The following is a 25,180-nucleotide window of genomic DNA, read 5'->3' as shown; positions in this document are numbered from 1 at the left end:
TGCCTTCTCTGGATACATCCTTCTTATGTTCAGGCTCTTAAGTATCTGGACTCCTAACTATGAGCTTAGACAGTCCCTGATGGTTGCTGTGAATTGCTTTCCTGCGACTAACTCAACATCACTGCCTGGGCCTCCATCAGAGTGAATTTTCCTTCATCAGGGACATACTTCTAATCATGAGGACTTGAACTAAATGGCAAATGTACTTACCATTTTATGTCTTTACTGTTTATCTGAGAAACAGCATGATGATAGAGACTGTTAGCACACCAGGGAAGGCAATGCATTGGAACAACAGAGATAGGAAGAGAACAGATATAGCAATCTGACTTCAGAGAGGGTCACAGGATTTCCGCCCTCACAGAAGTTGCTTGCAAATATATATACTGGGAGGTTTGATCCAGTGCTTTGCCATTGTATGGGAGAATGAACTATTATAATTTTTCAGGGATACAGAGCATTACAGTATAAGGTGAAAAGGAAAAGGGAAAAGGACCTGCCTTTTTTCTACCAGTGTCTATGTATTCTATTGGTGTACTGATCTCCAACAGGAATAAACCAAGGCAGGGAGTGGTTTGTGAATTTATCCCTCAGGGTACTTTGTGTGTCTGTGGCCAATCTTGTTTGCTGCACCAGAGTCTGGAAGCAGTTAACATGGTCAGTGAGTGGTCTACAATGACTATGCATTCAAATTGGGTGGAAGCTAAGCATCTGACAGAACTAGGGGGCATTATTCCATTCACTAGGGGCTGGGGACACAATAGAGACCTAATATCATGACAACTGTCCAGTCTCAGGTACCTGAGGAAAAGAGCAAAGAAAGTGATGATGATTGATGATGATGATGTTGATGATATTGATGATGATGATGATGATGATGATGATGATGATGATGATGATATGGGACTGGGAGATGCATTGAGTACCTTCTTAGAACCCTACTCACCACCATTTGGGAGGGTACCTTACCCGGAGACTGTTACACAATGACACAGCACCCTTCAAGTTCAGTTGGTTCCAGCTGAGGTCCAATGTTTGCAGTCCTTCATTGAGGACTGAGGATGAGAAGATATTTTAGCATGAAACACATCTAACAATATCACATTTCAAAGTTACCATGCTCTGTATACTAGAATTACCCAGCATATGTCCCAACTGCTCTCCTCCCTTCTCAGAAAATGCATTGTGGCTGAGATCCAGGGCCTTGATTCGGTAATTAGACTGGGAAAAGAAATAGTGGAACAAAGGTTCTTTTTCTTTCCTTTTTAAAAATCTACTTTCACTTTTTATCTTCTTAAGGAAAAGGAGAGTATGTTACAGGGTGATCTCAAATCTTGATCATTTCTTTCTAAAAAAATATTTTATTTTCCCTCCAATTACATGTAAAAACAATTTTAAAATTCATTTCTTAAAACTTTGAGTTCCAAATTTTCTCTCCTCCTCTCCCTGTCATTGAGATTGCATGCAATTCAACATAGGTTATACATGTGCAGTCATGCTATATTAGTCATGCTGTAAAATTGGTCGTTCCTTTTAAACAAATGATGCCTGGTAGAAGAATTCAGTGCTTCTAGGAAGGTACTGTGGTCTGATTTTATCCAAAGATGGAAGTGAGGGGAGATGATACAATGACTACCTTCCCTGAAACCAGGCCATTGTGACCTACTTTCTTGCTTGACAGTTGCCTAGCTCTACCAATAATATTCATGGCTTGGCTTCCATACATTAGTCATTAAATAAACCCTGGTTGAATGAAACTCATCCATCCATCCATTCATTGGTTCAATCAGCCAACATTCAATAAGTAAGTAGTATACCCAATGGATGCATTGTACTAGGTGTCAGGGGAGAGAGAAAAATAAGCAAGATATACTCCCTGCCCTCAAGGACTTCATAATGTAATAGAATGATCAGACATGTTCACAGATAAATCTAATGATAGTTAGAAGATGCTAAGTATGTAGGAGGGCGTCAAAGGAAGAAGAGATCAACTGATAAGTAGTAGAGCTAAAACTGGAACTTTTCTTCCCCTGAAAAAACCAGTGCTGTTTCTACTATGCCGTGCCACCTCTCAGACAGCAATGGAGTGGGGACAGGGGATAGGGTGCCTCTCAGGTGGAGGAGAAGAGGCAGAAGTTTGAGTAACTGCCTATTTTCTTACCGTAAGTGCATTGCAGAACATCTGGGCTGTTTCATCATTGAAGTTATTCCCTGCAATGAAGAAATTGCATGGATGGAATTCAACTGGTCTCTGACTTCCCCCCATTCTCTTCTTCTGGTCTCCTTCCCCAACATTTCTTGTGACCCTCTTTCTATAACACTCCCCACCACATCATTTCCTGCTCCTGCAAATAGCTTCCTTATTTCACTGGGAATGGCAAAATCAAGAGTTGAGCTGGGGAGTGGAGAAGAATGATGCTGAAAAAAGAGACAGAATGAAGTGATTCCAAATGATTAACACTGTCCTTTCTCTTCTCTCTATCCCCACTTGGGTTATTCTGGCAGGTCTACTCAGTGGTGTACCACACTCTACCCTTCAAGAGGGCAGCATTAGTTCTACCTCTGGGTCCCACCTGAAACCACTGAAATGTGCTCAGTCTTTGGCTTTTTCAACACAACACTTTAGTGGTGTGAAGAAGTGAATTTCCAGTCATTCAGCTGCTAGGTTTGTTTCTGGGATACCAAACAACGTTTGGCTGATGCTTTTTCACAACCCTGATGGACTTTTGAACATATGGGGGTGGGAGAGTACTAGGTCCCCACAGCCAGGTACCTTTGTCTCTCCCCTACGTTTCTATTTCTTTTTATGTGTTGTCTTTCTACATTAGGATATACGCTCCTTTAGATCAGGGATTATCTTTCTATTTGCATTTATATTCCCAGCACTTGGAACAGGGCTTAGCACATAGAAGATAATAAATGCTTGGTGACTGACTACTAACAAATTGCTTTGTTGTATAGGAGCACAGAGGGCTTAAGAACATACTCTCTTTTTTCATCCTTTGATTTCCCCCCATACCCTAATCTTGAACTTCACCTGCAAGTTGAATTGACCAGAGTGAAGAAGTATTTTCCAAGAGAAAATCTGTGATAATTTTGGCCCCTGGAGAATCCAAGTGATTGTTGGAGACATTCTAAAAGGCAAAACAAAAAACTCTATGAGAAAAATACAGTAGATTTCCACTTTCACTAACACATGAGATGTGATAGAAAAAAAGAGGGCATCAGAAGACCTATGTTCTGAATCTGTTATGTAACCTTGACCAGCTCCTTTGACTTCTCTGAGCTTCAGTTTAGTCATCTGCAAAAATGATCTTCCCTTCAAATCCTACAATCATATGAAGGTGTTCAGGGTATTTTTTTAATCTGAGGTCTCTAAGGAGGAGATGGAGGCTAAGAGAGGCCTTCAGTAATAAAAATGCTTTGTTTTTCCAAATGATTTCTCTCTCATTGACTTTGAAAAATTTTTCAACAAGGAAATGGACTGAGATTAAGATGCCCATGAATGGCCCTTGAAGTCTGGGCAGGAATTGCTTGTTGGAGCATTACACTGGAAAATAGGACAAAAGTTCCATGGACTTCCTCTGGTACATCAAACCCTAACTTAAATATACCCCCCAGAAGAGATGAGCCAATGGTGAGTTATGGTAAGGTTGGTAGCGAACTCTGGGTTTGGCTGCAACTGCTCTGGCCTGCTTGGCATTGGGTGTTGAAGCCTGGGTTCAGATAGAGGAGAAAAATGAGAGGAGGACAGTGTACCAGCTCTTGAATATAGTAGTTCTCATGTAGCATCTGCATCAGGGCCAAGGCACCTTCTTCCAGGATCCAATTGTCCTCTAACTCCAGGCGGGTGATAGTTGTGTTGGACTTGGGCCACCATGTGGTAAAGAACAAAGAAAAAGAGTCAGTAGCATTGCCCATTCCCCAAGCGTACCACAACTCAACTCTACACTTAGACCTTCTGCTTACATCTGATTCAACTTAATAAAGGCATGAACTGCTTTGGGGGAAAAGGGAAGAGATGGGGAACATGTATTCAAATCTCACACTCTCTGTGTGACCTTGGACAATTCATTTTTTATTTTTCTGGGTCTCGGATTCCTCATCTATAAAATGAGGAGGTTGGAGTAGGTAGCCTCAGAGGCCCCTTCCAGCTCTGATCTTCTGATGCAGCTAGGGAATATGGTAGAGGGTGTGCCAGACATGGAGTCAAAAACCCTAATTTCAAATCCTGCCTCAGATACTCATTCCATGAAATTGGGCCAATTGTTTAACTTTTTTCAGCTTCAAGTTTCCTCTTCTGTTAAAAGGATTTAGTAATAGCATCTAACTTGAGGATTTGTGAAGATAAAATAAGATAATGTATTTAAAGTACTTTGTAAACTTTAAGGCATTACATAAATATTAGCTATTATTATTAACTACATGAGCTATGAATAATATGGGAGAATCCTCTGGTAATATTTCCATATTATGGCAATAATGTGGTAATATTTTCATATACACAGTATAAGTCTGTTTAGACTTACATGGGATCCTCCATTGAAAAAGATGAGAATATTTGCAGGGCAGGGGGGCCTATGGATACAGAACATTGCATATACCATTAAATTGTTGACACATTGGTTAATTGTGCTCAAGTGCCTCTACACACACACACACACACACACACACACTCTCTCTCTCTCTCTCTCTCTCTCTTTTATTCTTTGTGACAAGGAATAGCTTTTAGGAAATGTGAAGGAGAAGAACATATCCCGAAAGGAAGATGAGATAAAAACAAAAGTGATTGATCACTTTTTTTTAAAGAAAGGGTATGAGGAGAATTTGAAGAATGTTTGCAAGAGCCCCTAAAGTGATTAAAGGACTAGATGATAAGAACTTGGAGAACAGGTTCAAGGGATTACATATATTAGTCATTTAATCTAGGTTTCAGTTCCTTCATTTGTAAAATTGGTATAATTATACTTATATCATGTATTTCACAATGGTTGTTGTTGAGAAACCAGAGGAAAACTGTATATGGAATCTCTATGTAACCATAAATTTAATCATAAAAAAGCATCAATGGACCCATGATCTCATTGATATGAGCACCCTATCCAGCAGTATGGATGGTAACATGTCTTTACTTTTTCATCCTGCCCAATCCTTGTCTATATCCTCCCATAAAATCTTCATAGAGAATCTACCCAAAGCTCTGGAGGCCTTCCTCTAGGTGACCAGCCCATTTCTTTTTTCTGGAGAAGCATTTCCATATGTTACTTCTTGTGTGGAAATCATCATCAATAATACATGACAGCCTACTCATATCCACCATGTGTGTGTGTGTGTCTCCTCATTAACTCTTCATGGTACCCCCAATTTTGAATATTCAGTGTTCATGGTGTTCCAGGATTTGTAGCCAATAAAAAGTTGCCAGAAGAATATTTTTTTGGTCCAGACCTATGATTTCATTCATGTGGGGATCTCTGCCTTTAATGAATGCTAATCAAGTAAGCATTTTGCAACTTATGATCTTAGAGAACAGTCTGAGTGACTTGTCCAGGTTCACCCAATCAGTAAGTGTCAGAGGTGGGATATGAACTTAGGTTATCCTGACTGCACAGTCAATTCTCTATCTAGTACACCATCCTACCAATCTACCAGGAGAATACAGATGCTTAAGTGATGGGATGTTGACTCAGAGAATGGCCTGAGATCTTTGAAAATGGGTAAGGTTTGTTGTATACAATCTAGCTCAATTTCTTCCTCTGCTTTAATTTTGGGACTAGTTCATTGTCAGTCTACAGTGACTTACTAATATATATGTGTGTGTGTACACATACATACATGTATGTATGTGTACATGTATATAGATATACACATGTATAGATGTAGATATCCACACATGCATACATATCTACTGATTCAATTGGCTGACCATTCAACAGCTATGACCACGAAAGTCATGTTGCGGATGACAGACATTTAGTCATTACTTGACTTTTCCTGTGGGAATTGTTAGGCAGTTCTCTTTGAACGTCCACAGATCTCATTGAAGAAGTCTGGGACTTGATGTAATAAGCAGAGTGTCATTCACAAATAGAAGTGTCTAGAGGGCCTCCCCTTTCTTTTTCCATTCAGACTCTTTGCTAGACATCCTCCAACTAAATGATGAGCATCTTTGGTAACCCTATATTTCTCTCTTTTACACCTCATTCAATATTGATGTAGTATAGAATATTATCCTTTTTATCCTTCCCAGGTCATGGTTCCCTGCCCTTCCATTTTAGCCCCTTGGATCTCCTTGAATGTTTTAGAAAGTAGTTCTTGGTAATTTGAAGTCACTCACACAAGGGACCCTAGAATGACTCATGAGTATGAGAAACAGTTGGGAGGAGAAGTAGGGACTCTACCTTGCTTCTTGTGGCAAAGGAGGAAGCTTCTTGAAGGAGGAAGGCACACCATCTGGGTACTGGGCAAGAAAGGACAACAAACTATGCAAGTCAACCAACCCAACTTGGTACTTAGGATGGAGATGTGCTTGGAAAATATGAAAGGGCAGCGTATTCCTGCTCACTGAACAGCTTTCTTTGAGGCATGAGTTCAGAAGAAACTCTTCTGTAAGGGAGAAGACTAGGGTAGGGTTCCTGTTTGGCACTGAAGGATGGCAGGATTCAGGGAAACCAAGTGTCTTTGTGCCAGCAGCTACAGGATAAGCTTCTAAGGGAAGAATTTACTTGAGGGACTTTTAATAATGGGGATATTTTGAGCTAAGAACTGCAGGAGATACTGTTGGGCACTATTTACTGGCAGACTTCAGAAAGAGTAGAGTTACATTCTGAACGATAGCCAGAGTTTGTAGGCAAGTGCCATTATTTTCCATGAGCTCTGTTTGTGAACCTTATTTGTTTTCTTTACCCTGTGTTAATGAGACTGCCTGATATCTCTGTCCTCTGTTATCTAGACTGAAACACCTTACGTCTGTGAAGGGCCAGTATTCTTTTCACCTAGGTATCTTTTCCAGTCATGGTCACTAGATCATCTAGTAAGCAGAACTTCACTGAATAAACACATATGTGATGTGTGTGTGAAACACATGTGGTGTGTGTGTATGTATAAGAGAAACAGATACAAAGAGATGAGAGAGACAGACACAGAGAATTTAATGAAGACTACAAAGCATATAGATTATCTAGTGAAATTCCTATATTAATTTCATTTATTAAGTACATGTGTCAGGTACTGTACTAGGTGGTGGGGATATAAAGACAAAACAAAGTCATTTCAACTAGTTGGCACAGTGGATGGAGTGCTGGGCCTCGAGTAAGGAAGAACTGAGTTCAAATCCAGCTTCAGATATTTACTAGCTGTGTAACCCTGGGCAAGTCACTTAACCTCTGACTGCCCCAGTTTCTTCAATCATAAAATAGGGATAATTAACAGCATCTATCTCCCAAGGTTGTTGTGAGGATTAAATGAAATAATTTTTATTAATTTATTTTAAATACTAAAATTTAAATATACAATAAGAAAAGAAAAAAACTACATCATAAACTTAAATGAGATAAAGCTTAAATTGAAAATCACCTAGTATAATAGTATAATGCCTAGAATATAGTAGGTGCTATGTTGATGATTATCCCCTTTTACCCCCTTCTCCATTCTAAAAATATAAGGCACATAATTATTTCTGAATGGAGGATGGCCATAGATAGCCCTTCAGGACCTGGCTGCGCCTATCTGTTGATTGATGAATTAGGTAATTGACTTGAACTTCCACTGTGGGAATGCGCAAAGAAAGAGTTGTCAGCACAATCAATTTCCTGTCACACTCATACTTAGCTGTCCTTCTAAACATCAGTTCAATTCAATCCAAAAAACATTTATCAAGCACATACTATGTATATGGCACTATACTAGGCACTGGAGAAACCAAGGCAAGGACAAAAACCCAACAGTCCCTGATCTCAATGAACTGATATTATACATTTTCCTCAAAGGACATACCGGTCACACTTGGTTCCCAATGAACCACTCCTAGAACTCTTGAAAAAAAAAAGAGACAGTGAACAGGATATCAGTCATGAACTTCATGGAGAAATCACAGTGCAAATAATCTATCATAATTATCCTTATAATACTCAGTCCTATATGTCAAATAGAACTTAGTATAAACACAACAGATGCTGGACAGGATGAGAAGATGGACTGAATATGACACAAATGGTGGAGGAACCATCTACACTGAAGGGATCAGGGATCCATCAAAGTCTTTTCCTTTTTTTAACTTCTCATTCTCCTTCTCCCCTCCCTTTTCTTCCCCTCCTCATCTCCCCTCCTCCCCTCTCCCCTCCCCTCCTGTACCCTCCCCTCCCCTCCTCCCTTCTCCTCTCCTCTCCTCTGCTCTCTGGGCTTTCTGTATTAGTGCTAGACAGTGCAGAAACCCAGTTGACTTACTCCACTGCAGCTCAGAACTCCTAAACTCAAGTGATCCACTATGCTTGGCCTTCTCAGTAGTAAGGATTACAGGTGTACACCACCCAGGCCAAGACATCAAAATATTTTTAAAATATCAAATAAAAGAATAAATGAACAAGTAAAAAGAGTATGTTGACTCACAATTCTCCATCTCCCCTGCACAAAAGAGCTTTAGCTTTCATGTTAAGGATTTGGTGTAGCTAGAAGGATGATTGTTTTGGTACTAAATGGCATTCAAATATGGAGTACAAATATAATTTTGAACTTGTATATTTGCCCACTTAGATCCAGGAGAGGTAGGAAATATATCAGGGAAAGATCTGGTAATTTTTATATTCCCCCAAGAAATGTCTTACACATAAGGAAGACTTTGAGAATGGGAAAATTTTGAATGGGTTATCTAGTGACACTGGTACCTCCTCTGGGAACCTTAAAAATGAACTGCCTTACTTGATCTGGGTGGGTCCTGTTTGAAGGCAGAGAGATGAATTAGCTGAATTTGTAAGTTCCCTTGCAGTCTTAAGATTGTATATAAACAGGGGCTGGAAAACTATTTTGAAATCCACCTTCCCTGGCTATACTTGGGGAAGTAGAATGGGGGGAAGAATGGGGGAAATTCTACTTCCAACTCTTTCATTGTTGATCAACTAATTATCAACCAACAAACATCTATTAAGTGCCTATTCTGTGCTAGGTCTTGTGCACGAAATGAAACAGGCCGTGCCCTTGAGAAGCTTTCATTCTATTGGGAATGAAGAGTAACATGTACATATGAGTATGTCAAACAAATACAAGGTAATTTTGTAGGGGATTTACTAGCAGCTGGGGGCAGGGGGGAGGAAATCACGACAAGCTCCCTTTAGGAAATGGCATGTAAGCAAGCACTTTGAAGAACACTAGGGATTCTAAGAGTTGGAGGTGGTGAGATAGTGCATCACAGACATGGAGTACAGATATGCTGAGGCACCCGAGTTTGTGTGTGAGGAACAGCAGTAAGGACAGTTTGACTGGATTGTAGAGTGCCAAAGTCTGGAAAGGTAGATTGTAGACAGAATGAAGACTTTAAATGTCAAACAAAAGAGATTGTATTTGATCTTAGAGGCAATAGAGGGTTCAAGGACCCACTTTGCATGGTCAGACTTGTGCTATAAAGAATATTATTCTGGCATCTATGTGAAGGACATATTGGAGAGGGGAGGGACTTGAAGTGGAGGGCCCAGTTAGGAAGCTATTGTAATAGTCCAGTCCAACAGACCTGAAGTAGGGTGGTGGCTGTGTGAGTAGGGAGAAGCAGACAGATGTGAGAGATATAGATAGAACTGATAATACTTGGTAACTCATTGATTGATTTGACCTGTTTGTTAGGTGGCTACTCATGGTTTGACTCCCAGTTCTATTCCTTGCTATTAGGGTTGTTGATGGGGCTGTTGATTTGGTTTCCTGAATAAAAGGATACAGTGCCAGATCACAGCTCAGCCAGCACTCTTGGGCCCAGTAAGCAAAAAGGGAATATCTCAGACTTAAAGGGGAAATTTGGCATTTGCAACACAGGATACTGCAAGTAAAGTGGGAAATGCTGATAGAGACAGAGGGGTATTAATCATCCAGACTATAAATAGGATAAAGGGAAGATTGTGCAAATTCCAGACCTCTCCCCGCATGGCCACTATTTTCACTGCCTTCTTTTCTGCTTTTGAACTTTGTTTTGGTCATGCTTACCACTAAAGCTATGGCAATGGCTTTGGTACCCTTGGGTCCCAGCCCATGATGATTGAGGTTCATGTGGGTTTCCTCCATGTTTCTAATGAAGTAAGACACAGGAATCACTCCTACAAGCTTGCAGGCTTCTAGGTATAGATCTTCTTGTCCTGTGGTGAAAAGCTTCTCCGAGTCAACTGAGAAAAAGTATAAAAAGCAGAGTCAGAACACTTTCTTTTCCAGCCTTCTCCTTGCTCCCCTTGCTCCTGGGCCACCCCAGTTCTTAGCTATTCTCCACAAAGGATCTAGGTTTAAATCAACTTTGATAGTCACTACCTGTGTGACCATGGACAGATCACTTATCCTTTCTAGGCCCCAGCTTCTTAATCTATAAAAACAAGGGAACTGGACTAGATGACCTCTAAAAAACATTTGAAATTTAAATCTATGGCTCAGGACCCATAACTATCCTTAAGGGGAGAAGTCATTGTGGAGAAGAGACCCACCTTTCTCATAACCACTAGCAACTCCTGCTAACCACCTGCCCCCAAAAGGCAGAGCACAGAAGCTTTGGGAGTGGCAGTGCCTCCCAGACCTCTGGTCTTACTTCCAGACCAGCCCTCATTGCCATTAACCTAGAAGGCATATCCTGCTGAGAAAGGGTCAACTATCCCCATCAACTGTCCACAGAACAGGCAAGCCAGTCTAAGAAAAGCAGCAAGAGTTAGAGGGAGAGATAGGAGGCAGAATGTTCTGGGCTAGTCAGACACCACCTTTACCACCATCTTTTCTCAGTCCCTGATGAAGATCATCAAAGACCCTGAACCCAAGAGTTTTGGAAATGGCAATTCCATCTAGGCTTCTATCCTAGGACTTATAGTCAAAATTCTGGTAAGAAACTCTATGGAGATGAAACTGTTCCTGCAGGTACTACAGCCACCACATATCCATCAAAGACTCAGAAAAGGAATTCATATCACCAAAGTCCTTGGTATCCTCAAATAGCTCAATATCTGAAACCAATAGGACTTTGTCAGTGGGAATGACAATAAAGAAGAGGCATTAATAGCTGCTTTGCTGCTGTACCCTAAGGACTATGGGTTATTTCCATCTAACCTGCAGGTCAAAACTTCCATATGTGTTGCCTCTCCATTAGAATGCAAGCTCCGTGAGAGCAGGGACTGACTGTCTTACTCTTCTGAATTTACCCATAGCACTTACCATAGTGCTTTGTACATAACACATAATAAACACTTAATAAATGTTCTATCTATGTAGAACATTTATTAGGTGTTAATTATTCATCTATTATTTATCTATTCATCCATTACTGTGATTCTTTAGGATTTAGTGGGCCTTTTCAGGGCTGCTATAGGATTATGAGACAGAACAAACCTAGAAGGTTCCAACCTGATAAAACGTTTCCTTGGGGAATAAGGTTAGGTAGTGTAGTTAGGTAGGACTCCAAGCTTTCAAAAAAAAAAAATTAGGTGGTATTCTTCATCCAAATTAGAGTAATTTAGAGTAGGCTTTCAAGGTTCTGAGTCTTTGTAGAACCACAAAAGCACTACAGAAGAATCAATTGATCAATCAATCAGTCAATAAGCATTTATTAAGCCTTTGCTGGTTCTGGAATCAGAGGCCTCTGATGCTTACCAGCTATGTGAGGCTGGGCAAGTCACAACTTCCCTAGAACTCCATTTCCTCATCTTTAAAAAGAGGGGAATGGATTAGAGGTCCTCTGGGGTCCCTTTCAGCTTTAGATCTAACTAAGATCTTATGATCCTTGGGAAGAAAAAAATGAAATCAATTCATTTGCACAAGGAGCTTTCATTTTATGGGGAAAAACAAGATATATACATAAATATAAATACAACATATGTACAAAGTAATTTCAGGGGGTTGTGGAGGCAGTAGCGGTTTGGAGGATTAGGAAATCCTAGAAGATGGCACTTGGAAAAAGCTTTGAAAGAAGAGAGGGATTTTAAGAGACAAAAGTGGAGGAGGGAGTGCATTCTATACAAAAGGGACAAATCTGTACAAAGAAACAGAGAAGGGAATGAATGGAATACCATGCATAAAGAAGAGCAAGTAGGTTGGTTGAGTTGGAATGTAACATACATTACAGATAATAATGTGTTATAAACCTTGAAAAAGGAACAAGTTAGATTATGAAGGGTTTTAAATGAGAAACAAATGAATTTGCCCTTTATCCTAGAAGAAATAGGGAGACACTGAAGTTGACTGAATCCTGGTGGCATGGGTCAGACCTGCACTTTAGGAAAATCATTTTGGTGGCTGTGTGGAGGATGGCCTGGAGAGGGGAGAGACTTGAGATAGGGAGACTGGTTGGGAGGCTACTGAATAATAATCTAGAGGGCATGACCTAGGGTAGTGGCCAGTGAGTAGGGAAAGAACCACTGGAATTTATTCATATGACTCACCTCATTTTTTAAAGGTTTCTCATGTATCATTTCATTTTTATCCTATGCCCTTGACCATTTTACAGTGGGGGAAACTGAGGCCCACAAATGTTAGACAAGTTGCTTAATCTTACAAAGCTAGATGGCAAAGCCCAAAATAAAGATGAGGTCTCTACTTAGTCCAGAGAACTTTTGGTGACTTTGGTCTTCTTTGTTTTAGACCAGTCCAGCCCCGTCTAGCTCATGCCTGACAGTCTGGATCCTTTCAGTTCCTGATAAATTAACAGCTGGGTATCCTTTTGGTCATACCAGGTCTATTGGCTGAGCTCTCTGTGTCTAGCTTGGATCTAAATTTTGCCTCTGTTTTCCTTCTGATCCCAGGGAGGGATCCCAGGCCAGCTGAGCACAAACCTTTCCAAGGAAGACAAGGTTGCCTTTGACAGAGGAAGCAAAACAGATCTACAGGGTAGCTTATCCTGTGGTCATAGATACATATTGGCCTTCTCTTTCAGATCCAAAACAATCATTTTTGTATGTGAATGTCTAATGAAGGATGGGGCCCTTATGGGAGATGACCTCTCGTCCCTGACTGTGCTTAGGGGCATTGTTTTTACAATTTGGATCTTCTGCTAATGCTGTTCCATACCCACCAATGTCCAGTGAGGTCCTTTCATGATGCCAACTGATGCCACTTGGGACATATGGGTGATGTTACCTGAGGCCACCGGTGAGGGGGATTTTCCTTTATAAGCAGGGGTTCTTACCCTAGGGTCCATGAATTTGTTTTAAAAAATATTTTGATACCTGTATTCCAATATAATAGGCTTCCTTTGTAATTCCATAAATTTTATGTTATGTATTACAAACAATATTCTGAAAAGGCTTCACCAGGCTGCCAAATGAGTCTATGATAAAAAAACCTTAAGAACCCCTGCTTCAGAGGGGGCTTGTAGGCCCTGACATGACCGCAGGGTTACAGACAAGATGGAGCAGCTGTAGGCTGCATTTCTGTCACCAACCATTGTTTGAATTTCCTAAGCCAAGCACAGGCCTCAGAGGTGATATTCCATGTGGTTGCATCTGTCTGCTGGCTTGTCCTTGGGAGAAATTCCATTCTTGTTAGAACTCTAGTAACCTGATGAGTTTGGAACCTGGGCTTTATTCTTAGCTCTCTTCTCCATGGCTTCATGTCAAGGCAACTGTCAGCTTAGTGGGTCCATTCCCTTGGAGAACCTCGTACAAACCACATGATGTGTCCTTCCCACCTCTCAGTATTTGTATCCAAGTAAAACCAGGAGCATTAAAATGAAGGGTAGGTAAGTCCCAAAAGAATAGCATTCGACCCAAGGGCTGTATGCCTATGTGTGTGGGGAGATTAGTGGGTCAATTGTATCAGGACTTAAAAAAAAAACTGGCAGAGTAAATTGCTTTTCCTCTCATTGGTTGCATCTTCAAGTCAATGCTCAAGTACTAGAAGCAAAGCAGAGTGAAGTGTGGTCGTGGGGCACCAAAACTTGGTGTCTAAGGCGATTGCTCAGTTCCTCTATGTGGGGGCCATTGCCAGTCATCCTGACCTATGTCTTGCCCCCGGATTCTGAATGATTCTGGAGGAGAGAGTGAGGCTGATGACTTTGCACGGCCCTGTCTCACTTAAATCCAATTCACTTGCAAGTCAAGACATCAGCCTTCTGAAGTCATTGTTCCTCTTTGAAAATGAAGGACAAACAATCCTTTAGGCACCTCAGCCAGTGGCTCCTCAAACTTATCTATAGCACTATTTTCTGCCTTCTGGTAAAATCTATATATTTAGTAAAAGTACACTCCTGGAAACATGTGGAATGTTTCCTAGAGTAGACCTCTAAAGAGACAGCATGGTATAGTAGAAAGAATGCTGGGTCTGGAGTCTGAGGTCCTGGGTTTGAAATCATTGTTATTACAGTAATTGGGTGACCCTGGGCAAGTCCCTTAACTTTTTTTGGTCTTCATCTTTCTCATCAGCAAAATGGAGATGATCTCTAAGGTCCTTTTTGGCTCTAAGCCTATGACCCTACTTGTTCTACTTGGCAGGTCAAGGCCTCTCTAATCATGAGGCTTGAGACATTAGCCCACAGAGTCAGGCTCTTGATGATGTTTTTCCTTCAGATTTTGAGGAGAAGCCATAGGCTCATTTGTTTCATTTGCAGCCACTATTAGTGTGTTCCATTAGAATGCAAGCTCCTCAAGGGAAGGCCCCATTTGGCTTTTATCTTTGGGTGTCTGGTGTATAACAAAGCACATGTCACAGAGTAGGCAGGTGTTTGATAAATGCTTTTTGACTGATTTTTTGTAGAGTACAGGGGGAAAAGTGCTGGGAAAAAAAAGTAAAGTGAGTCCTTCCTGAAATTTTGGCAATGAGGACCAGAATTTCAACTTATCACACTGAACTCCATCCAATTCTGTGGAGAGGAGGGGTTTGCTGGCCACTGCAGTATCTCCTATGTGTGTTTCTCCCCTTTGTTTTCCGCCCCAAATACTCTGTAGGGGGTTTGTATCATTAATTAGTTAAGACTACAAAGCCAGTCAATAGCTGATGAGCACTCACTATACATGGCCCTTTTAAACACATGCTGCATTGGATCTTTGTCCCAACTCCAGCCTGAACTCCCACCTAGGTCAAATCCAGGCCAAGGTAGGTCTTTGCACCTAGACTGGTTTCATATCTAGAGCACTCTTGGGGATATAGTTGCATCAAGCATCTCCTTGTACATTCAGATTTATGCAGGAAATCATTGTGGTATCCAGAATCTACTTAGTATCCAAATCCCCTTAAAGGCCCAAGACCTGACCAGGCCTCCTACAGCTCTTTGGAACAAGGCCAACTCCAAACTGGACCAGATTTCCTTGCAGTAGAATAAACCTCCTTTTCTTTCTTCCTGATTTATCCCTTACTTTGCCCCTTTCTCGATACAGATGCATACATATAGAGCTCTAAAAGCTCTCAGACACCCTAAACTCTTGGGTATAGGTGGACAACTTCCACAAAACTGAATGGAAAAATTCACATGATCCCAGGAGACTAAGCAAAGTTTCCAAAGGGGAATTCTCAGTCCTTAGCACAGTGCCTGGCACATAGTAAGCATTATATAAATGTTAGTTATTGTTATTAATATTATTATTATTAAGGACCCACTCTACCAATGAAGACACACTGGCATCTTTTACTCTGAGGAAGAAATCATATCCCCTTCCCACTTCACCTCATCCCTCTAAATAATATAACGAAGAGAGGTCTGCTCTGAAACAAATGCTTTTGGTCCCACCCAAACGTGCTGCATGTTCACCTTCAATCTCAAGGTCTGTTTCATAGCTCTCAGGCTGGGCTTTCTCTTTTTCGATGACAGTAGGAGGTTCTACCACACAGATGATATCTTCATTAGAATCACTTTCCTCGGCCTGTTGTTCACCCTCTCCTAGAAAGAAAAAAAGAGGGGAAAAGTCCATCTCCCCCATTCTGTATACCTAATTTATCTTTTCTCTAGCCCAACCAGAAGTCATCCAACTCCACTTCTTTCTCAAGGACTCCTTCTTAGAAATAAATCCAGATCATTATGTCTAGTCACCCAGGATTCCCATCCTTCCCTTCACCCTCTTTCTTGACTTTGTGTTTTCATTTTACCTTGATGATAAAGTAACCTTACTGTCACTAAGGGAGAGGGTTTTTGGACCTGTTATAGGTTATCTATAAACCAAAGGGTTGGACTAGGGTATCTCCAAGGTACCCTTCATCTCTAACACTTTGATTCAGTGATGGTTCTTGTCCGATTTCTCCTCTCCCTGCCCCCCACTGTGCCCCCTCTCCTATCTCTCTGCCAGCAATTTATTCATTTCAATTTAATAAGTTTTAAGTGCAGAACTAGCCTTTGGTCTCTTCTAAATTTGTCTGGGAAGACCTGATGCTTCTTCCCTGTGCTCCCTGGTTACTGCCCATCTGGGAACATTGGAAAATCCCCTAAAAGGTCCTGCTCTGCTTTTGACTGTGCATACACATGGCTTGACCAATTACGTTCTTCCTTCCTTTCTGTGATACTAGCTTAGTGATTTGCTTAACCTACAGTTTTTCTTTTGGTTAAGGAAAAAGGAAAAGCGCAATGGTGCAGTGGATACATAGGCCTTGCTTTGGAGTCAGGAAGACTTGGGTTCAAATCCCACCTTCAACATACATTAGTTGTGTGACTGTCGGCAAGTCATATGACTTCTCACTGTCCCAGTGAACTCTGTAAAACTATAACAACATCTATGGAAGGAGTTTTCCTCCAAGTTTATTGCAATATCTAGCCCTAGCTAGTGTCAGTCATGGACTGGAAGGCTGGCTTGAATGCCAAATACAATTGGAGAGAAATGAGAAGTTTAATTTGGTTTCCAAATAATAACAGTCTGCACTTATAAAGCACATGTTAGATCATTTGATCCTCATAGTAAACTTGTGAGGCAGTTGCTATTATCATTCTCATTTTATGGTGATCAAATGACTTGCCCAAAGTCACACAGCTAATAAGGGGTTAGGAAGAATTTGAACATAGGTCTTCTTGACTCCAAGTTCAGCCATCTAGACACTATGCTGCCAGGCTGCCTAACTAAATAATATCAACTCCTTTCCTTACATTCTTTAGCTAATTATGAGGGGCAATTGAGAGGATGGATAAAAATTTTCATTTGAAATGAAATGTTAAAATATCATGGTTACATGCTTCTTTCACCATTCCTCTTTCCTTGAGGAAGAATACATGAAAGTAATGGGATTTTCCTTACATTCTATGGTCTCTTATGTGATTTGAGTAATAATTTGTAATTCTTGAACCTGTTCAGCTATGGGAATTTTTTGGAATGTAAAGGTCAAATGCTGAGTTCCTAGCTCTGAGCATCAGAAGAAATGACTAGATGGTATATGGAAGCCACACTGTTGGCACTTATGAGGTATGACATTGTTATTTGGAGTCAGAGGACTTGGGTTCAAATCCTTTCTCTGCTCTTAACCTGTGTGACCTGGGCAAGTCATTTAAGCCTCAGGTTCCTCATCTATAAAATGAGGAGCTTGTATTAGATGACCTTTAAGGTCTCTTTTAGCTTGTGATATATGATACTCTGATCCTAGCCTAGGGGTGGAGATACACCTACAGGCAGCTAGATCAGTAGGCTCTGGAGAAGCAAGGCCCCTCACCATCCCACAGCTCTGATTTGAAGTTAGGGAACTCTCTTATTCTTTGCATGAAAGTTATAGATTCTTGGAGTCTCCCACCATGACAGTGCAATGTAATATAAAGAAAACTGACTTGGGAGCCAGTGAATCTGAGTTCAATCACTAATTCTCTGTGAATCACTGGACGTTCATCACTCATAAAAGGTGAGTTCACCTTTTCTGGGTCTTGGGTCCTCATTGAATTAAAAAAATGCACATGTATGTATATATACATAATATACATAGACACACATATATATACACATATATGGAAGTTATATTGTGGAGAAGGTCCTGTCTAGCTCTACAATTCTACACTTCTAACTTCCTGTTGGCCGGCTCTTGACCTGCCCCCCAGACCCCCAATCAGTGTGCTCCAGATCTTGTTCCAGAGGGAGATCAAACGAGAAGAGAAGAAAAGCCGGTCTCTAAGGGCACAAGGCACGAATCATGGCAGCGCCAGAGGGAACTCAGTGGCGATAAATACTATTATGACTTTTCACCTTGCTCATGGTCCTCCTCCTCCTCATCATCATAGTCCATGCTGTCAATGCCCTTCCCAGGGTTGGTGCTAGCTGCTCACCACCTTGCTTGTCTTTCCCCCAGAAACTCACTGGTACATTCACTTTTGTTTCAAATTTTGCTCTCCTCAACCTCCCACAAACAAATCCTGGTGGCCTGCTGTAACCTTTCTATTATAGCAGGCCCCAGAAAGAGCTGATTCCCAAGGTGACCTGACATGCATGAATATTAGCCCAGTTCTGTCAGTTGGGAGAAACCTTGCTTCCCCTGCTCGTCAGGCCAAGGAAAACTGCTTTACCCCTGAGTTTTACTAGGGCCCTATTTAAATGGGACCCTCCCATGCCTCTTACCCCCACCCCCTCCCTCCCTCCACTTTTCATTTCATCTCCAACATTCCATGACCTCACCTAGTCATTGTGATCTAGGAGGGTGAACCTGGCAACAGCAGGCCTCTCAACCTCCCGTGGCTGAGGCAGTCATCTTTTCTCCTATGTTCATCGGGACCAAGTCAAGCCTTGACTGGGAGTGCCCAGGTGGTGTGGGTGGGTCACTTATAGGTGGTATATTTCCCTCTGAATTAGGACTGAACCAGAGCCTCCTAATCAGGTGACTGACAAGAGTTGCCATCATGTTCTACTCTAGAGATGGTGGCTGTACTTCAAGTACAAAATATTTCAGTGGAGGTTGAGGTCAGTTTCCTCCTATACAGGTTTTTTTGTTTTTTGTTTTTGTTTTTGTTTTTTGTTTTTTAATTTGGGAAAGCATCCTGAGGCTTGGAGCAGAATATCTGTATCAGACAAATATACATGTTCTATCAACACAGCCAACGGCAGCCAAAGCATTATCCAAGCAAGAGCTGCTTCTTGCCAACTTAAATTGAAGTTGCCCTGAGATCATCCCCATCTCAGGCTGTATTTCATGTCTTGGAATTGAAGTTCAGTTAGAGTTTACTGGCTGGTGAATCCAGAGACATTTTTGCTTTTTGTTCTTATTTTTACTTCTTGACAAGTTCTTCCAGCACTTCAACAGGTCAGGTCAGTAATTTGGTCATTGATTTCAAATAATTCAATTTCCATAGATCTGTGATGTTTTCTATGTGATTGTTCCGACAGTGCAGTCTTGCAATCTCATTCTGTGAGACTTTTGTTCATGAACTCCTTCCATAGAGTATCTATGACCTTCTTCTAGGACTCTTTTAACATTTTATGGGCACCACTGCAAGCTTTGGGCTGTGCATTCTCACCCTCATTTCTGATCATATATTTCCTGGATATCTCTTAGGTCCTTCTGTGTAGGTCCTCCAAGTCAAGTTTCACACCAAAGACGGAAGGCCTGAGCTACTTAGGCCCATCATGTAAGTTTTGCCATTGACTTTTGGGTTACCTGCTGTTTTACTTATCTGGAGAGTCATGGTATTCCACCATGCACAGCTACATGGCTTCCATTAAATAATATAGAAATATAGAGACAAAAGAAATGGAGAGCAAAGATACTAAGCCAGAAGGAAGACAATGCAATAGAAAAAAAAATCAGACAATTCCCTTGAAAAATGTTAGATGTGTGTCCATTAGCTAGATGAAATGCAATTAGTTGAATGGAATAATTCCTGAGATATAATCTCTTGGCCCTGGGTTCAGTGACTTCTCAGAAGAGCATTAGATGATTATTACAAGAGACAAGAGTTTAGAACTGACAGGTAAGAGGTGTTGTCAGAGGTGAGGAGAACAGTGTATTCTTAAGCATTCATTATGCTAGCCAGAAGCCTTCACACCTCTTCTTGGTTGCATAAGAGAACACAAACACACTTTATTTGACTTCATCTTCAACTATTGGATCATTTTTCCTAAGCAGAAGCTGTCCATTTCTTCACTAATGAGGGTGAGGAGGTATTTAAAGGGAACTTAAATAAGTCCATCTTAGACAATGTGTTACTTCTCCAGAGCAATGGGAATTGGAAACACCTCCCCAAATGTTATAGACAATTATTTTGGCATGCTGATATTTTCCCCTTGACCAATGGAGGAAATCAGTCACTTTCACTTCGATTTCTAGACTAATTGAAAACCAACATAATTATTTGAGACTGGAATCACTTCAAAGAGAATTTTTGCCTTAGGAATACCACTAGCCTTAGATTTCCAGACCTTAAAGGGTGAATGGAGTTGTAAATGAGGTACTTTTGAACTTAGGAAACAGCATGGCTTGGTTGAAAGGGCCCTAGGCTTGAAGTCAAGATTAGTAGGTTCAAATCTCAGCACTGACATTCCCTTGCTGTGACCATGAGTAGTTAGTTTCCTCATCTATAAAATGGAGATTATATATTTCTTCTACCTACCTCACAGAGTTGTGAGGAAAGAATTTGAAAACCTTAAAATACTATGTGAACATGAATTTTTATTCTGTTCTCATGATTCCTTTGATGCAAAGAGAACTTCAGGATGGGAAAGCAAACCCAGATTTCTCCTATGGAGCCCAATCTATTGAAAATTTGGAAACCATAATGCTGGGGCTCCCTAACCTACTATGGTATCTCAGTCATTTGAAAAAGAGTTGTTGACAAGGCTGCAACATGACTCTACAATAATGTATCCTTTAACATTTGAGTCTTCATGACGTCCCATAATATAATCCTAAATACTTCTAGATAACAATGCTTTGACAGTCTAAGTAATTCTTTATATTTATATACCATTCATACCTCTCTCCTGGATAATATCTTATGCATAACCAGTCAGAGGAGATAGGTACCATGATGTAGGGAAGGGGGAAGAGAAGGGAATAAACATTTATAAAGTGCCTACTATGTGTCAGGAACTGTGCCAAATGCTTTACAAATATCTCATTTGAGACTCACAATAATCCTGTGAGGTAGGTGCTGTTAATACCCCCATTTTACAGCTGAGGAAACTAATGTTCAAGTCCAGCTTTGTTGAGTATTGACTGTATGATTTAGTAAATCCCTTAATCTCTCATTTCCCCAAGGCAGCTCTCTCTCTCTCTTTTTTTTTTGGAGGGCAATTGGGGTTAAGTGACTTGCCCAAGGGCACATGGCTAGTTTTTAGGATTTGAATTTAGATCCTCCAGACTCCTGGGCTGTTGCTCTATTCATTGCCACCCCTTAGGCAACTCTCTTAAGATCCTGAATTGCAGAGAAGGTGTGATTAGCATTGGTTAAGGAAGTTCTTTAACTGGAGTTTCCTATGCCAATGAAATGACAGGTTTAGCAAAAAAAAAAAAAAAACCCAACAAAATACAAAAATGAACAAAAAACCCTCCCCTTAATAAATAAGTCAGACTCATCATTTATTGTCTTAACTAACTATGTGCCAGGTACTATGCTAAGTCTGGGGATGCAAAGAAAGCCAAAATCTTGGTCCCTGGCCTTGAGGAGTTTGAATTCTAATGTGGGAGACAACATGCATGGAAACATGGAGTTTCTACTGTTTACTGCTAAAATTCAGCAAGTTCAATGATACAGCTTTTAAGTTAGAAATCTATACTGACTCTAACTGAAAACTACTCTTCTGGGATGATCTAGTTCAGTATCTAGAAATTCATCCTTTGGTCCCAAAGGGAAATAATATTTGAGTAGACAATTCACCAGTCTTAGTTTGGTACCCATATGTGAGGGGCATGTGATCAGGTAATTATATGAACTGACTGATATAAGTTGAAAACCAATCTATGCTTTAGCAGATTAGTCTTGGTGAGTTGTATGGGGACACAGAGGTTAAGTAACTTATCATTGGGTCAATAAGGAAAAAGTATGATATAGTAGAAAGAGGGAAGCCAGTAGATTTAGGTTTCATTCTAACTTGGATTACTTTCTACCTTTGTGACCTTGGGCAAATTACTTAGCCCCTCTTAACTGCCTTAGTTTCCTCATCTATAAAATGTGAGGGTTAGACCAGATCACCTTTATGGTTCCTTCCAACTCTAAATCTATGACACTATTATAAATACTAGTGATAGGACTCAAACACAGGTCTTCTTAAGACCAAGTCCAACACTTTAAGTAGGAATGCAAGCATAATGATACCCCCTCTTCCAAGTTAAGATAAAAACACTTCCTTCCAGATCATGTTTATAACAGTTAGAAATTCTTCAGAGACAGACCCTGAGTGAATTACCTCATGTTAGTTCAAGAATGATGCATTGTAAAGGTAACTGATAAACAACAACCCCTGACATTAAAATGATTTTCTTATAATTTTGAGGATAAGGTATGGATCACAGGTCAAAATGAGAGTTATCTTCAGTAATTTACAGAGTTATATAGACATAAAAATGTTACATGCATTATTTACATGTAGAAGCATAAAATTGCTCCTACTATGTCTTGAGGGTTGCTTGCAAGTCTAGTCCTTCAGCACCTCTGGCATAGAAGGCAAAGCCAAAAGTTGTAGTATTCTTACATATAGATATGGTATGTTCAATTGAGATATTCCTTAATAAAAGTAAATTCCTTGTTTTCAACTCATTCAATGTTCATATACATTTGACCATGTACCTGTTCATTATTGTTATAGGTCACCTTCTAGCCCTTAATGTATGTTTTGGGGAAATGACCTATCTAAAACACTACAGCCTGGGTCATAAATTCTACAGATTACTGGGAGTAACTCTCATTTAACCTGTCATCCATACTGTATCCTCAGAATTATATTAAACTCATCATAATGTTGGTGATTATTATTTATTACTTACCTTTATTATTGATTACTCTAGAACTGACATGAGGTACTTCACACAGTGTATCTCACTGGAGAGTTTCTTACTGTTTTATAAACATGATATGGAGGAATAAGTGGGTTTTTCTCCCCACTTGGAAGATGGGGGATATCACTGTATTATACTATCCTGCTTGGAGTAGGAAGTTGGTCATCTGGACTTGGAATCTATAAAGATCTGTGCCCTACATAAGGTAGAGTGACTAGGGCTCACAATTTAGAGAGTCACAACTTAGAGGGTGCCATATTTAAATGCTGACAACACTTGTCCTTCCACCTTACAGAAACAACAGAGCTTATAACCTAATGAGGGGGGAAAACAACAACAAAGAAATTCCAAATAATTGAAACAGGCTGGAGTAAATTCTTTCACCCTGCCTCGCTCCCCACCCCCATACAGCATTGCCAGTTATATCCCACCATGACCCTGACCCTCCCACTCCCTTTTCATCTGAGGATACCCTTTCATTTCACTTGCCCTATGTTGTTTATGATACTGGTAATCAAGTGCAAAATGACCCTGGTAGAGATGTCTAAACACAACTTCTATTAGCTAATCAAAAAATGCCAGATTTGAGAATGGAGAATATGCATCATATTCAAATTAGAGGGAAGGGGTCAAGTGGAATAAAGATGTATGCCAATAGTAGGCAAAAGTCATATTAAAATATTTCAGTATAAGGGTATTAAACTCTCTGTAAAAAAGAAAGGGTTGCACTAAGTGGTCTCATTGCTCCTTGCCAGCTCTAAAAGCCTGAGACATATAAACTAGATAGAGGATATAGTTGGAAATGGAAATGGGCAATGAAATTTGAGAAGCCCCACGAACTCCAGATGTTTGGCCTCCATAAGTGAACCTTGAACAGAAAACTCCAGGGAAGTAAAATTAGGGTAGCTGGGTGACATAATGTAGAGAACACTGCCCCTGAAGTCAAGAGGACTTGAGTTCAAATCTAGCCTCAGACACTTGACACTGAACTAGCTGTATGACCCTGGGTAAGTCACTTAACCCCAATTGCCTGAGAAAAGAAAAAATAAAATAAGAAAACCACCACTTAAAAAAAGAAAGAAAAAGAAAGGGATCTAAAATATTATTTAACAAAGGTGGCCCTATGTATTCTCCCCATTAGGTGGCAGTGGAGTATATTACATGTTCGCTCTGCCAAGAAAGCACATAGGTAGAGAGGGAAAAATCTGGCTAGATTACCTGATTCATTTCTGTAATACTGTCTCAGGGTCTTGAAATTACTAGTATTTTGTCCAGTACTTCACAGAGGGACCTGAAATGATGAGAATAATAGTATTTTATGTACACATTTTTTTGTCATGCAAGGATCTCAAAACACAAATGAATTTTTTCTTTCATCCTTTCAGTACCTTTGGGAAGAAAGTAAGGAAAGGGTTAATTCTTATTGGTTATTGTTTTACAGATGTGGAAAAGGAAGTAAATAAGGCTAAAGCAGCTGACAAATCAGTACCTGGTGGGTGTTTATAGAATCATAGATTATGATCTCAAAGGGACCTTTTAATCCCACCTCATTTTACAGATAAGGAAACTGAAACCCAAAAGGAATAAGTGACTTGCCCAAAGTCACAATAAAAATAATAATAACTAGCATTTCTGTAATGCTTTAAAGGTTTGCAAAAGAGCCTTTCAAATATCATTTCATCAACCCTGGGAAGTAGGTGGTATTACTACCTTCATCTTCTAGATTAGGAAAGTGAGACAAACAGAGGTTAAGTGACTTGACCACAGTCACACTTCTAGTATTGGCTGAATTTGAACTGAGGTCTTCCAGGTCCTGTGCTCTCTACTGTACCATCTAGCTGCCATCATTCTTGGTGAAGCTAGAGTTTGGACCCAGGTCCTCTTTTCTCCTAAAGTCAGGACTCTTTTTTCTTTTTTTTCCAACTGTATCATGCTACTTCTCTGATGTAAGGAAAAAGACCCAGAACACTCTGCAGGACCATATTTCCTCTCTCCCCAATGTTCCCTTTCTCATAACTCCTGTTAGGATTAACTCAATACAAATTCTACAGAAAAAGTGGCCATTTGTAGGGTTAAGGTTAAGGGGAGGAAAATTCCAAAATTTAAAATGAAATAATCTGAAAATGGGGGGTGGGGTGGG

General features: G+C 40.3%; 1 protein-coding gene across 1 annotated transcript in view; it reads right to left on the bottom strand.

Moving 5' to 3' along the window:
• Positions 1 to 18,342, bottom strand: part of LRRC74A (leucine rich repeat containing 74A) — a 50,431-nt gene extending 32,089 nt beyond the window's left edge. Inside the window, exons 1-8 of the mRNA XM_069091706.1 lie at positions 18,303 to 18,342; positions 15,905 to 16,033; positions 10,183 to 10,358; positions 3,760 to 3,867; positions 3,038 to 3,134; positions 2,162 to 2,211; positions 1,140 to 1,221; positions 970 to 1,055 (exon numbers count right to left, since the gene is read on the bottom strand). Coding sequence (XP_068947807.1) covers positions 970 to 1,055; positions 1,140 to 1,221; positions 2,162 to 2,211; positions 3,038 to 3,134; positions 3,760 to 3,867; positions 10,183 to 10,358; positions 15,905 to 16,033; positions 18,303 to 18,342 — 768 coding nt within the window. The remainder of the gene's footprint in view (positions 1 to 969; positions 1,056 to 1,139; positions 1,222 to 2,161; positions 2,212 to 3,037; positions 3,135 to 3,759; positions 3,868 to 10,182; positions 10,359 to 15,904; positions 16,034 to 18,302) is intronic.
• Positions 18,343 to 25,180: the final 6,838 nt, after the last annotated feature.

This window comes from Petaurus breviceps, unplaced genomic scaffold, assembly GCF_028583685.1.
Source record: "Petaurus breviceps papuanus isolate PSGF00001 unplaced genomic scaffold, PetGlider_PUasm1.0 189, whole genome shotgun sequence".
NCBI lineage: Eukaryota > Metazoa > Chordata > Mammalia > Diprotodontia > Petauridae > Petaurus > Petaurus breviceps.
This window is presented reverse-complemented; position numbering and strand designations above follow the sequence as displayed.